This window comes from Etheostoma cragini, chromosome 8 (genome assembly GCF_013103735.1).
Source record: "Etheostoma cragini isolate CJK2018 chromosome 8, CSU_Ecrag_1.0, whole genome shotgun sequence".
Taxonomy (NCBI): Eukaryota; Metazoa; Chordata; class Actinopteri; order Perciformes; family Percidae; genus Etheostoma; species Etheostoma cragini.
Genome location: NC_048414.1, coordinates 7,696,935 through 7,710,516, shown reverse-complemented (window position 1 = coordinate 7,710,516; position 13,582 = coordinate 7,696,935). Strand labels below are relative to the sequence as shown.

The window sequence follows — 13,582 nt, the reverse complement described above, 5'->3', positions numbered from 1 at the left end:
TCAGACCGGCTCTGGTCGAGTGCAGATGTGAGTTGCGCATGCTCAGATTTAAAGGGTTTATGTCATACTTCTTTTTTCTTGCTTTTTTGGGGGGGCTTTTCCGCCTTTATTTTTTGACAGGACAAATAAGGGGGAAAGGGGAGAGAGAGGGGGAAGACATGCAGAAAATTGTCACAGGTTGGATTCGACCCATGACCTCTGCGTCGAGGCATATACCCCTCAGTACATGTGCGCCTAACATGTCAAACTGAAATTTTGGGAAATCCATGAAATAATACACTTTTCTCATCACAAACAATACAAATAAGACAATGTAAATCATTTCAGAAACGTTAGATACGTAGATATCTATGATTGTTTGATTGCTAACGTTAGCTCAAAATGCCATTCAAATGACAGCCTTTGTTGTGTTTGATTGCTAACTTGTAGCCAGAGGTGAACGAAGTTTGTTAAGTAGGTCCATTTTTACAGTATTGACATTACAGGAGTGTCTCGTTAGCATCTTGTAGCTTATGCTACTTGTTGCAAAATGACGCATGCGTAACTCACATCTTCACTCATCGCAAAGTGACGCATGGGCAACTCAAATCTGCACTTGACTTACATCGGGGAGTGACAGCCAGTGTCACTAACCGATTTGAGTCGAGACCAGATGCGAGTTGCGCATGCTCAGATTTAATCAGTTTACGGCATAACGTGTCATACTAAATTTGTGAAATCCATAAAATAAGATGGAAATCATTTCAAAAACGTTTTAGCAATCTATGATTGTTTGATTGTTAACGTTAGCTGAAAACACCATTAAAGTAACAGCCTTTGTTGCATTTGATTGCTAACTTGTAGCCAGCAGTGAACAAACTTCTTTGTGTAGGTCCATTTTTATTGTATTGACATTACAGAAGTCTCTAATTAGCACTTTGTAAGCTACTACTGCAATGCCATCACTGGTGACGCCAGAAGCCTTAACACATTACAAAATGTTGCTCCTAAATAAAACTAATAAATCAACCGTCTACATAATTTTCCTAGTTACACAAGCAAATTCAGCTGCCCTCTGCCAAGTTTACACTCCCATTTACTGCCAGCCACTTGACAGCTTCTACCTAAAACACACGTTTTTGGCCTACATAAAATAAGATACGTTAATTTTAAACATTACATTTGTTAACGTTACTTCCTCTTAAACATTCAATTTGGTAACGTTACTTCCTCTGAGATAACTGAAAAAGTGCAACAGAAAAGAAAAAAACTGGACAAGATTTTAACGAGGTTTATATTGCTGTAAACATGAAATAAATCATAAAGTACATTCCAAGTCAGTCACTTTATGGCATAATAAGAGGGTACAATTCAAAAGAGAAACGTAAACCGAAGGCTACTTTAATTTGACTGACAGCTCAGTGAACATAAAGCAGTAGCCTGAGACGTGTGATTTGAACAAATCAATGTTATTCTATTTCTATCTTCAAGATAATACTGTAATTTACAGGTAATGTCTATACACATTAGTGAATAAATAAATTAAAATTTACCAACCAAACCAGCATATTCATATACATAATTGATCCCACTTCTTCGTAGGGGAGAACTTAAATATTATTTAAGGTATTTACAACCCACAAGTCACATTTTGTGGATTTTTAGGTAGAAAAATAAATAAAGATTCAAAACACAGCAAAGCTAGTGAGTGGCTTCACAGTGGTCCTAGTCTTCATAGATTTCAGTCATCGCGTTGCATCACTTGATCTGCTCACACTTTGTACTTCTCCTTGGCTTGATCGTTCAGTATACAGATGTGCTGTGAAAAAAATACAAATCCACCAGAAACAAGTCAATATATGTTTTTCATGCATTTCTATTGTCCAGAAATTAGATTCTCTTGTTAAGCTATTCCATGACTGTAGCTACCATTGAGGGTACAAAGACTTTTAAGAAAAAAATGAATGAAGTATAGGCATTTAGCATTTCTCCACCACCAAAAGCATTTTTTCACATTTTGACATGTCATAATAGCGTATTGATAACATTAAAGATTGTTCAGTTCTATTAACGGGTGACAAAATGTGTACTCAAAACAGCAGCAGTCATGCTAAGGAAAAGAAAGAAAAGAATACTATTCACAGCTACAAAAGAAAACAAAATGAGAATTAAAAATTATTTGGAAAAACATTTTATGTTCTCTTTGTTTACTTGGCAGTCGCGTTTGTTTGATTGATAAACATGCATGCGTCACATTTCCTGTTTGAACAAAACAGTAAACTACACAGATTTCTTGTCATACTGCAAAAACTGCAGTTTGACAAACCAACTGCAAAAACTGCAACTGCCAACTGCAAAACTGTTATCTATGATATCAGTATGATGTACATAGTTAATTTATTAAAATGTAGCATGGAATTTGAACACAGCTATTGTTTAAAAAGATGTCTATTCTCATACTTGTCATTTTAAGTAATTTACTGCAGCCAACTTACACTGAGATCTCTGAAGTACTCATTGTAATCCAAAGCGTAGCCCACCAGAAAGGAATCTGGCACCTCGAAACCAATGTCTAAAATAAAAATATAGACACCACCAATGTGAGTCATATAAAGAAAACAAACAATTTCTTTTAAGTGCATTAAGTGAAACTGACTCATTTTGACTCACTGATCTGAAATCAGCCTGATCTAAAATAAGACGCGGAAACATTTACTGTTATCAGAAGCGCTGTAGTGAACTAATACATTTTTCTCTTTGATCTATGTGTGTGTAGAGTTGGACCTATGCGGTCAGTGCTATGTAGTGGGAAGTCAAAACACTTCCAGTAACAGCTGTCATTGAAGGACAATCTTAAAGAGATTATTCGACTCAAACCTAAAAGCATTACATAATCAGAGACAGTGTGAGCATGGGGTTTTCAGGAATATATAAATGTCAGGCGTGGCTATATTTGGAATACATTTTCATAAAAATTACTGTTAATCTTGCATGGAAAACAGCTTTATTACATAACACCAGGCCTTTAAAGAATCAGACAAACGTGTGAGTGACTGGCATGAAATGAGCATGATGTGTTACTACACTTCCTTCTAAGCTATTATTTCAAACCAATCACAATCATCTTGGGAGCAATGGCGCCTCTGCAAAATAGCCTCAGTAAGGAACTTGTTTTGGTGGAATGGATACGTTCAAAGGTTGGTTTTTGTCGTGCAACAAAAATCTCAGATTGGACAGATGGTCTGAATCGACTACAGATAACATGTCTTAGTGTGAATTGAGTAAAGAGGCACTCACAGTCCGGTCTGTACCCTGAACTCCTCGGGGTCCTCTTAACCAGAAGGCTGGAATTACACAGAGGATATTTGAAACAAAATCCCTAAAAGAGATGTTAACATGCCAAAGAGAAAAAGCAATTGTCACCACAACCTTTTCAGTGTAGGTTCTAATACTGAAAGATGGCACCTATTGCCTGGTACACTCACACAACACCTTGGCCAAACAGGCCGAGTGGAGCCAATTAAAAGAGGTCGCCTGTCGTAAAGTTCAATTCACAGAAGGAAAAGGGATTCACATGATTCTGAATAAGTGGAGCATGTTATTTCTGAGCGTAGTTAACTCTGTCGCCTCACAGAGAGGTTCTAGGTTGGAGCCTCTCTGTGTGGAGTTAACTCCCTCCATGCCTGTGTGGGTTTTCTCCCACGGTCCAGAGACATGTGGGTTAGGTTAATTAGCAACTCTAAATAGTCAATGAGAGAGTCTTCAGCTTGGTTGTATTGGGTGGCAGCAGAAAGGTCAGTGGTTCATGTCGCAATTAAAGGAACTGATCTGATCTGATTATGTGGGAAAAAGATTTCTTTTGTATGTGTATGTGAATTGGGTAACGTGGCCATTTAAATATTGTATTTAATTATTTAGTTCAGTTAAGCTTGCCAAGATACACAGTGTCGATAAATGATTATAGTAGAGATGTTCCAATACCAATACCAATATCGGCATCGCCTCCAACACTGCCTAAAATGCTGGTATCGATGCACCGATCCATACCAAGTAATAAAGCCCTAATTAAAATCTACGTTAAAATTACTTTGTTCTTTTTCCGTTTTTAACTGACTGTCAAACTGGATTAAAAAAAATAAAAAGTTCTGTAGCACTCATTGTTTGAGAGTTTAACCTGAGCCACACCAACAACAAAGATAGAAATCATATCACATACAGTACATACAGGCATAATAGTATGCAGTTGTTAAAGATTAAAAAATAAAATTTATGACACACTGATATCAGATCAGTACTCGGTATTAGCCGAAGTTCAGGTATCAGAATCGGTATCGGGGAGCAAAAAATGGTATCGGACCATCTCAAGATTATAGGGCCAACATCAAAACAATACAAATCAAATGACCCTACCCATATACAGTAGATTTAAAAAAAAAAACTACTATATCTTATGCAAGCATCAGAAGAAACCCCCGTTACTTGTTTCAACCAGCAATCAGGGATACATTAGAGAAATGGCCTCTACTTCCACCGTGCTGTTAAATTAGTGCAGCAGATTAACTCTTAAGCTACTCCCTCCCTCCGTCACATCACATCTCTAAAGCATTCCTAAAGGACAGCGTCCATTAGCTGCGAGCCTTATTATATGCACTCGCTCTACGGACATATATGCCAGTTACAGTGGAGGTCTATGATTCAGCTTCCTGGATGGTGCCTACCTTACAACTTTAACCATCTTGGGATTGCATTCACTCAGCAGGGAAAGTAACGTCTGCATCGTCCTTCCTGTCTCCACAATATCCTTTTTATAATGCAGGACACAGGATGTGGTCACATTGAATAAACACAACACATACAAACATGAAAATTAAATAACTCATGTACAAAAGACTTTGGCATTTTGTCTCCAACTAGTTTTACTCTAAAATGATGTCTTCCATTTTTAAAACAATGAACAAATGCAATAAACATTACAAGGGTTGGGCGACATGACAATGTGCTGTATATCGTAAAATGATGGGGATTTTAAAACGATAAAGAGATGAATCCATTTTTTTATGCCCAGATGTGTATATAATGTGTTTTGTAAGGCAATATTGGATTGAAATGTTATTTACCATATCATGATATACATTTATTCACAATATAAAATTCCCATAAACTGATTTTACCAAAATATCGCCCAAAAAAAACAGACTAAAAAAGAAAAGTCTTACCTCAACAATTAAAACATTCTGCAGAATAAAATGAAAAGGACATTTGATGAAGTATACAGCCATACAAGACTGTGTAATTGAAACATTTCTGCCTGACAAACTTATAGACTAACCTTGCCTGAGAGATTGGACAGCTCATCCCCTCCTATGACTTTGACATTGTTTGTTGACTGGTCATTCTGCGGGACACAAAGAGGAGACAATGTCATGAATGTAATATTATCTTTCTCAGTTTGGATTACGCTTGTCTTATTTTGCTAGAATGCCTAGAAAAATCCTCCCGACGGATCTACATTTAATATAAATTTTTAATAATAATGTTTACTGCAGTGGCCCATTTCTGATTTAATGAGACTGTTATCATTTGTCGGCCCATAACACACACACACACACACACACACCTCACATTAGCACAAGTGCTTCCTGGAAATTAAATGACAAAAGGCATCTTACACAGTAGCTCTTCACCCTAATGAAATCCACTGTCAGGGGGACTGATTTATCACTGTTCTGGTTCAGTGCTTTAATGTAGTCCAGGAGGTCTGCGAAGAACTTGTATCCTCCTTTTAGCACACACAGAGCTACAATGTGGTGTCCCCCCATGTCCCGGATTATGTCGCGGGCCAGGCGCTCTGTCCTGCGTCAGAGAAGTAGGACACACAAAATAGTAAAGGCAGGGAGAGACAGAAAACCGATGCAATGGTGAATACAGTACAGTTTTATTGTAGTTTTTAAGGAGGCGATGCTTTACATGATTTTGCACTTAATTGCTTACAATGCATTTCACTGCACTGGACATTTAACCCCTGCTTCACAAAACCACATTCAAATGCACTTCAGGATGTGGATTACAGTGATTTGTCAAACAAATGTGTCAGAGCCTGTTGCTGGTGGTGATTGGTTTACCTGTCCATGATAAGCCCATGGGGGATGATCACCTTGTCCAAGTCGTTCTCATAATGTCTGGGGACACAGAAAAGGTCCAGATCGTGGCCTTTCTCATCATCAGCGATCTGAAACACGAAGCAGACCATCTTTTCAACTCGCCACAAAACGGTATACAGTAGCCTACTGACAGATAAGTGCACTAAAGACGCGTCATGACAGTAGTCTCGCATTGCCAGACCGATTCACCAAAAGTGAATCAAAGTGAAGCCATTCCTTGCGCCCCTGGCAACGCCGAGCCTCTCAGCCACCTGTTTATCCACAGCCATGGTTTATTCCCGCACACACACCACTGATATTTGAGCGTTAACGGACATCAAACGCTTATTTAGTGTAGCACAATTGACACACTCAAATATTCATTGGGGAGCTCGGGCCACCTGCAGTTTGTCAAAACAGGCCTACCGCGCACAGAGCACAACCACACCCTGACAAGTGAACCAGTTAACAAACCCCCCGAAACAAGCCAGTAGCAAACAGTTTCCAGCCTCACCTGCAGATACGAAGCCATGTCGCCGGCGGCTGGTCCTGTTCAGTCGCAGTGAAATATCTGAAAAGTCATGCTCAGGTGCTGAGTGAGAGGGGTAGCTAGAGACCGAGAGGGAGGAGGGTTTGTTGACTGGTGGTGGCACGAGCTGCTCTCTTCTTTACCGAACGCTGCTGGCCGCGAGCGTGCGCGAGCAGCACATGCTATATGCTTCTTTGCCGGGGTATAATCCCTTTACGTCAGAATCCAGTTTACTTTCCCATTAATCTGATTTGTCCGACGCAACCCGAGTTTAAAATGCGCTATTGGTCACAAATACTACTTGAGTATTTTGGTAACTGTGACAGTAACGCTACTGCTAACAGTTTAAACAAGCTGCAGATGACGCAGTTATAAAAAGATAACTGATAACAGTTTTCAAGTCCTCTCACTAAAGCACTACACTGTGGTTATATCGCAGCCTACTCATGGATTTTTATAGACGCTTGTAACCCAAAAACAAGATAGCTAAGCCTATTCACTATTGTATCACAAACCTAAACCAAACTATCTTTTTATATATATATTTAAAAAATCTATATTTTTAATGATTAAGACTTCTCACTGTGTACTTCCAGCACATCCTGGAATATCATGCCAATAAAGCAAATGCAAATTTAAACTTAAATTTAAAATTTATTATTTTATTATTATTATAAAATTTAAAGAGGTGTAAACCTCTTAGAGGTGGTATTTTATTTTATAGATTTGTCTTGTTCGTACGTATCAATTGTGTTAGTGTTAGTCATATTGCCTTAATTTAGTTAAGTTTAGCTAGTTATTTAAGTTAAAACAGGAACAGTGAAAACTGCAAAACAACCAATTTTTTTAATATGATCCCAATTTAATGAGTGATACAGGAAACAAAACTTTGTCCATCTTACAAAAAAAGCAACCCCAGGTGTTGTACAACAGCGGGAGCACAGGAACTATGAAAACAGAATTAACATGTTCTCATAGTTCAAAACACCAAAGACGCAAACATCATCATCTTTGTATGATAACAGTCTTTATGAGTGCCACTTGTGACCAAATCTCAAATGACACCATTCCCCTTATAGAGTCCTACTTTTAGCCTGAGACCCTATAGAACTGTGACTGTGGGCAGAAAGTAGAACACCATCCAGATGAGATGACATGATTTGAGAGAAGATCTAAAAGGGAGAAGACTCATTTTTTCTTCTTCTCATCTTTCTTGGCAACATCAGCTTTTTCCTTCTCCTTGTCTTTGTCCTTATCATCTTTTTTCTCTTTGTCGTCTTTCTTCTCTTTCTTGCCTTCTTCCTTCTCCTGTCCTTCCTTCTTTTCTGCGTCTCGGTTGGAAATCTTGTTATTGATCAGGTTGTGAAGAGCCACTACAGAGCGTATGAGCGAGGCCAGGTAGACCACCAGCATCTGGTCGTTTGTCTTAAGGTAGAAGGCTTTTGTGAACTCCTGCAGACAGAAACATAACATTCAGCAACACAAAATAATAATAATTGAGATCAGAAGCCAACTGACTTTAGTGATGCAATTTTACAAAGTATTGGCAAAACCATTCGACAAAAAAAAAGTGTTAAAAGTGAAAAGAAAATTATTTTGGTTGATTTTGGTTATTTTATCAACTAATCAACTCTAGATAACTGAAAAAAAACAATGGAAATATAGACGTTAAAGTTCATCACAACATTTGGAAAACAGTCTTACAGTAAACCTCAACCCAAATATAGTACTGCTCCAAATTGACAAATGTATTTTTCAGAAACTACAGCTTTTGCTGGTCAACATTTGAGCACAAATGAGTTGAAGCAGTGTGTCTCACTTAATCTGACTAAGTTTGCCCTCCGGTGGAAAAAATGAGAACCGGCTGCTAAGTTTTCAGTTCAATTTTTTTGTTTTCTTCTCCACATCTCTTTGGTTCACTGAATGATTCCAAACTTGTACAGTATTTATAACATACTAAGTGTGCTCATTGTTCAAATCCAGTCACATAGGATGAGCAAACAAAAAAAAAAAGTCACTTAAATTAATTCAAATTCCAATTACTACAATTCAAAAGAGCCCAATGTAAAGAGCCCCTAAAACATAAACGACATACCAGTAGATTGACATCTGGCAGCAAGTTGAAGACATCCTGCAGCTGGTAGATGATCTGATGGTTGATGGGAAGTTTTCCTGCCGTCACTCTCTCCAGGTAAGAGCGGATGTCCAACAGCTTTGAGTTGAGCCCCTTCAGGCCGTGAACCTGATTTGTGATCCGCTGGGACAGGGTGCCTACTGTGGTATCCTTGATATCTCTGTATACGGAATGTAGCAGATGAGAAGCAAGTGGACATGAGTATGAATGTCTTAACATATTCTGCAACGAATATTCTGAATAATTTGTTGACCATTTGCATGGTGATTATATGGATTATAGTAAAGTAGAAGCAATTTGTATCATTTATACTTCTCACTGTAATCATTATTTACTGTGGTATCAAATGGTTAACAGAGTAGCAAGTACCTGAGCAGGTGCTCCACACCCACTTCCTCTGCTTCCTCCGCTCCAATCTCACTGGTGACGTGTTCAAATGTCTTGGATGTTGGAGTACCGTCCTACAAATAGCAAATCACAACAATGAAACTACTTCGAACTGTAAACCAAAGTTTGTTTTTTAACTAACATATCAAAACCGTTAAAAGAAAAGTGCAGTGTTCGCAACCAATAGATATGACTGGACGATAACACTGTAGTACAAGCGGTCAAATTTCACTGGGAATACTCAAAACAAACTACAAAACTACGGCCCTTAAAAAGGCCTCCCAATTTACCTTGTGGACACATATTAAAAAAAAAGGTGCAATATGTAATAATTTACTATATTAAATCCAAAAGTTACCACGATGCGTCATCTTTTCTGCTAGCCAGTATTTTCTCCTTTGAAATGTCCGTTCCGTGACAGAACGTCTGCTTAAGTTTTGGCCTGTGTGTTGGTATCAACTGACCATTTTAACAGCCAGGCCGGGTTGCCAGATTAACCTGTAAAAACGTAAACCTAGCGCACTAAAACTGTAGTACAACTATGGAAGCAGCAAACAAACGGGATCAACAGAGATGGATTATACCCGACCTAAGAAACCTGTGTTTCTAAACCGTTGCATGAATAGAAGTGTAATTAAACCCGTTTAATATTGGGGATGTATTTGAAAGACTGACACATCTTAGAGCCCAAAAGGACGCAGAGTTGGCTAATTTCCTCCTGAAAAGGTAAGCATTAGCTTCCGGTTCATTTATTGCATCTACTAGGGATGGGCATTTAATGTCATTTTAACATTTGTGTACTCACATTGAATTATATAGAGACTACTTGAGTTGGTTACTCGCAAACAGAGACACCCAGCGAAGTGATCCCAACTGGTCCTGGCTAACGCCGCCATGCTAAAACACAATAGCTGCTAATGTTATAGGAGGACCAGGCAAGCAGGCCATGGCCAACAACCGTGACAAACCTATGACTCAAACCGCAAGTTGGAATTTGGCATTTGGTGATTGTTGCCGTCACTTTAAGCCAAGGTAGTGTGTCTGTCAGTCACACTGGTACAGAGCTATGTGTGAGCAATTTCTGAGAGCGTCTAGCAACATTGTTCGATGTTGCATTCTCAACCTGGCAACCGCCGTGAACCTCGAGTCTGGAGAGGAGGGCCCGAGGGAGACAACTTTCTCCAGTATTTTGAATTTGGACTGTAATAACTATTTTAAACGCTAGCTGTCAATATTACATATTGCACCTTTAAATACAAATAGTCATTAAACCTATAATCTCCAGACTTGTGTGAGTTTGGTGACAATGCATGCAGGGCCTCTGAGACACAACTGGAAATGTATTTATTCTCATTTATAATTAAATAAATGCTCACCCCAAAACACTTTTCGAAACAACTAGCATTCAGTCTGCTTCAACGCAATCTATGATTTACTCACATCATGTATTTCCTCCACAGAGATGTATGCTTCTGTGGGTAGGCCAAGATCTTTGGGCTTCACATCTATAATGACTAGCACCTGGTAGGATAAAAGACAAATATGAGTGACAACATCAGAATGAATATGAGTAGAAAAAAGGGATGTCTCAACACAAGAAAAATATTCCGAAAAAAAGGTTGAGCAGTTACATACCGAGTTGGTACAGTACTGCTTGATGAGCTCATTGATGGCAATGTCATTCTTATGCAACTTTGGTCCTGTGTGGTACCATCCGACTATTCTTTCTCTGGCTGAAAACCAGGGAAGACAAATTATTGACAAATATAAAATCAGGGTTACCCATCACGTAAATCATAACCAAATCTGGTAGACATAGGCAGTGCCTTACCATTAACTTTCTTGAACATGCCATACATGTTCTCCAAGTAGTCATGATCCAGGAACCACACCGAGTCATCCCTGTCATCCTCGTCAAATGGCACTGCAAAGCAAGATTGACAATGAATTAAAGAATTGACTAAAACCGTCGGAGCGACTTACATTTGCTGACTTTTAGTATTTTGCTTTACATAGTTCTGTAGCAGTTAGGAGTTCACAGTAAAATGCCGTTTACTGCATTTAAATTATTGTAAGGGGCCATACACTGTTTTAAGATAAGTATACTACCTACTAGCCTATGAAAACAGTTGCGTAATGTTTTGTGTGGCGGTGGAGAAAGCTTCCTAGGGTCTTAAAAACTCTGAAATACACATTTATAATAGAAAGCCTGCCTTACAAACTAGGGTGCATACAGTTTTAAATATGGGAGTGTTTAGCAAACAGGGAGGGTTAAATGAAAGATAAAATTGAGTTGCATTACAAGAAGTAAAGGATCCCAAAGGACATCACTGTTCCTCATTGAACATGTTTCTCTGAAGCTCTCCAAACGCTGTCACATTGTCACTCACCTGCAAAACTATTTGAGACGTCAAGAACTTTTTTATGCCATGATCCCAGAAGGACACCAACCACTCGTTTCTGATTGCCAACTTTTCCTATCCTGGAAATTGAATTGTTAAAAACAAACAAATGATCTTGTTAGTTTACCATAGCTTTGTCAGAAGTGAACGCTATGACTCATAAACATTGTCGTTAGCTAGGACGCTACTGTAAGCTAAGCTAATGCACAAATCTTCATGTTGTCGATAATTAAATGAATGGCGAAATGATACCAGTAGTGGGTACGTTATAGCAAGTCCAACTACTATTCAAACCTAGCTAGTGTGTTATTGATTCGTTTAACGGTTTAACAAATACTGTTTTCCAACACTGGCTAGGTGACGAACGAAAGTGCTTTCAATGAGCTAGCTAACTAGCTTTGTCATCTCTGCATTCATTTGCAATGGGGCTCTGACTCAGCAGGGCTAACATTAGCTTAGCAGCAACGTAACGCTTCTGGACATTTTAACTCCCAAGTTAACTTCAGGACTGAACACAAACATTGAACTTACTGACCTGTTAAAATGATCAACCACGCTGAGCAACACCAGCGGGTGAACGACCACATTTGCCACCGCTAACTCCGGCATTTTTGCAATAAAGACAACAGCTCAAGCCCACCTCAACACAACGACGGCTACGTTATACACTTCCGTTTGCGTCTGACGTTTTTCCGTTAAGCTTTTTTTCCCCTCTAACTGAATATAATTTGATTTGTGTTTTATTTATTTTTATGTAAGGTCTCCTTGATATGCTCCCTTTACGTCCATAATATTTTTTACCTACAATATTTTTGATATAGCTATGTGTGCTAGTGTTGTTTACCTGTAGCTTTGTATATTGAATTTTGTCAATAAATACCGTGTCTTCCGTTGCTCTTGGCAACAGAGAGACGCGGAGAAAACGCAGTTGTGTCAGCCGTTCACAGACAAAATGGCAGGAACCAAGCGCGTAAGTTAGCTAGAGTTGTGTGTTTAGTGCATGGATTTGTTTTGGAAGAGTTTTCTTAAACTTATTAATTAACTCATTCATGTTACACTTAATTGTATCAATACATTTAACGTTAGCTAACAATACCCTACTGCAACTGCTAAAAATTCAGTTTTTTTAAAGTTGCTGTTTAATTAGCAGACTCTGCGAAACGTACACATTATTTCATCTTCATTCTGTCCTGCAGGAAGAAGTTGAGGAAACACTAAAGAGGATCGAAGCCCATAAAGGTGTGATTGGAACAATTCTCGTCAATGCAGAAGGTAAGCCTAAAGTCATAACGCTAAATCTCCAGCACAGCAATTTTATCATGGACATAAGGTTTACAATACTGTCTGACTAAACGTTTGATCTTTTCAGGCATTCCCATCAGAACAACTTCAGACCACCACACGACGGTTCAGTATGCAAGACTTCTTCGCTCCCTCACAATGATGGCCAGGAGCACAGTGAGGGACATTGACCCTCAAAACGACCTCACCTTCCTCCGCATTCGCACCAAGAAACATGAGATCTTGGTTGCACCAGGTTAGTGTGTAACAGTTAGATTACTGAAACAAACACATTTAACATTATTTCATCCAACACCTGTAACTTAGAAAAGGCTATACTGTTTTTACTGCATTTGTCTTCTTTTATGTCTCTGCAGAGAACGACTATCTGCTGATAGTCATCCAGAACCCATGTGAATAGCTTCTGGACATTTCCATGAGAGTCAGCCTTTGTTTGTCACATGGTGGTGCTTTATCTATAGGCAAATATCTTTTTTCCACTGTGTTATTTTGCTTCATTTACTGCATAATCCCTCTTCTTCTACTTTGAACTCAAGTACGTTGCCTTAATCTAGCCTAAATAATGCATAGTTTATTTTACCTCATGCTTTTCCTTTGATTTTATGTCTTTGTATTGATATTGGATTCTGTGAAATAAAGCAGCTGGTGATTATACAATACTTGCTAGATCATCCCTGTTGAGTCTGAAGGGTGAGATATTTGATGAAAA

At 38.6% G+C, this 13,582-nt stretch overlaps 3 protein-coding genes across 4 annotated transcripts; 1 reads left to right on the top strand and 2 right to left on the bottom strand.

The window, feature by feature from the left end:
* Nucleotides 1–1,256: 1,256 nt before the first annotated feature.
* hprt1l (hypoxanthine phosphoribosyltransferase 1, like) lies at nt 1,257–7,052 on the bottom strand. 2 transcript variants are annotated; one of them, XM_034879970.1, is made up of 9 exons: nt 6,634–7,052; nt 6,102–6,208; nt 5,649–5,832; nt 5,309–5,374; nt 5,196–5,213; nt 4,698–4,780; nt 3,277–3,358; nt 2,475–2,551; nt 1,257–1,798 (listed from the first exon to the last, which is right to left on the bottom strand). In XM_034879970.1, exons 1-9 carry the CDS (start codon nt 6,649–6,651, stop codon nt 1,783–1,785), a joined length of 651 nt encoding a protein of 216 aa, XP_034735861.1. In that variant the 5' UTR covers nt 6,652–7,052; the 3' UTR covers nt 1,257–1,782. The 2 variants fall into 2 exon arrangements, with proteins under 2 accessions (XP_034735861.1, XP_034735862.1); XM_034879971.1 differs by having other exon boundaries at nt 3,277–3,323; nt 6,634–7,048.
* A 447-nt stretch (nt 7,053–7,499) lies between these two features.
* On the bottom strand, nt 7,500–12,358 carry psmd7 (proteasome 26S subunit, non-ATPase 7). Its single transcript, XM_034879963.1, has 8 exons — nt 12,107–12,358; nt 11,560–11,651; nt 11,001–11,093; nt 10,805–10,902; nt 10,610–10,690; nt 9,152–9,243; nt 8,744–8,942; nt 7,500–8,100 (listed from the first exon to the last, which is right to left on the bottom strand). The coding sequence occupies exons 1-8, from the start codon at nt 12,178–12,180 to the stop codon at nt 7,837–7,839; spliced, it is 993 nt and encodes a 330-aa protein (XP_034735854.1). The 5' UTR covers nt 12,181–12,358; the 3' UTR covers nt 7,500–7,836.
* Nucleotides 12,294–13,535, top strand: LOC117949597 (dynein light chain roadblock-type 2-like). The gene is made up of 4 exons (XM_034879981.1): nt 12,294–12,541; nt 12,768–12,843; nt 12,941–13,108; nt 13,230–13,535. The coding sequence occupies exons 1-4, from the start codon at nt 12,524–12,526 to the stop codon at nt 13,271–13,273; spliced, it is 306 nt and encodes a 101-aa protein (XP_034735872.1). The 5' UTR covers nt 12,294–12,523; the 3' UTR covers nt 13,274–13,535.
* Nucleotides 13,536–13,582: the final 47 nt, after the last annotated feature.

Bases quoted from the DNA above. Each gene is read 5' to 3' on its own strand.
- hprt1l (XM_034879970.1), bottom strand. The intron at 5,833-6,101 runs GTAAACCAATCA...TCTCTGACGCAG, and splicing joins CATGGGCTTATCATGGACAG to GACAGAGCGCCTGGCCCGCG. The intron at 2,552-3,276 runs GTGAGTGCCTCT...TTTTTATTTTAG, and splicing joins TTCAGGGTACAGACCGGACT to ACATTGGTTTCGAGGTGCCA.
- psmd7 (XM_034879963.1), bottom strand. From the start codon at position 12,180: ATGCCGGAGTTAGCGGTGGCAAATGTGGTCGTTCACCCGCTGGTGTTG. The intron at 10,903-11,000 runs GTAAGGCACTGC...CCTGGTTTTCAG, and splicing joins CATGTTCAAGAAAGTTAATG to CCAGAGAAAGAATAGTCGGA. The intron at 10,691-10,804 runs GTATGTAACTGC...TTATCCTACCAG, and splicing joins AGCAGTACTGTACCAACTCG to GTGCTAGTCATTATAGATGT.
- LOC117949597 (XM_034879981.1), top strand. The intron at 12,844-12,940 runs GTAAGCCTAAAG...TGATCTTTTCAG, and splicing joins AATTCTCGTCAATGCAGAAG to GCATTCCCATCAGAACAACT. The intron at 13,109-13,229 runs GTTAGTGTGTAA...ATGTCTCTGCAG, and splicing joins TGAGATCTTGGTTGCACCAG to AGAACGACTATCTGCTGATA.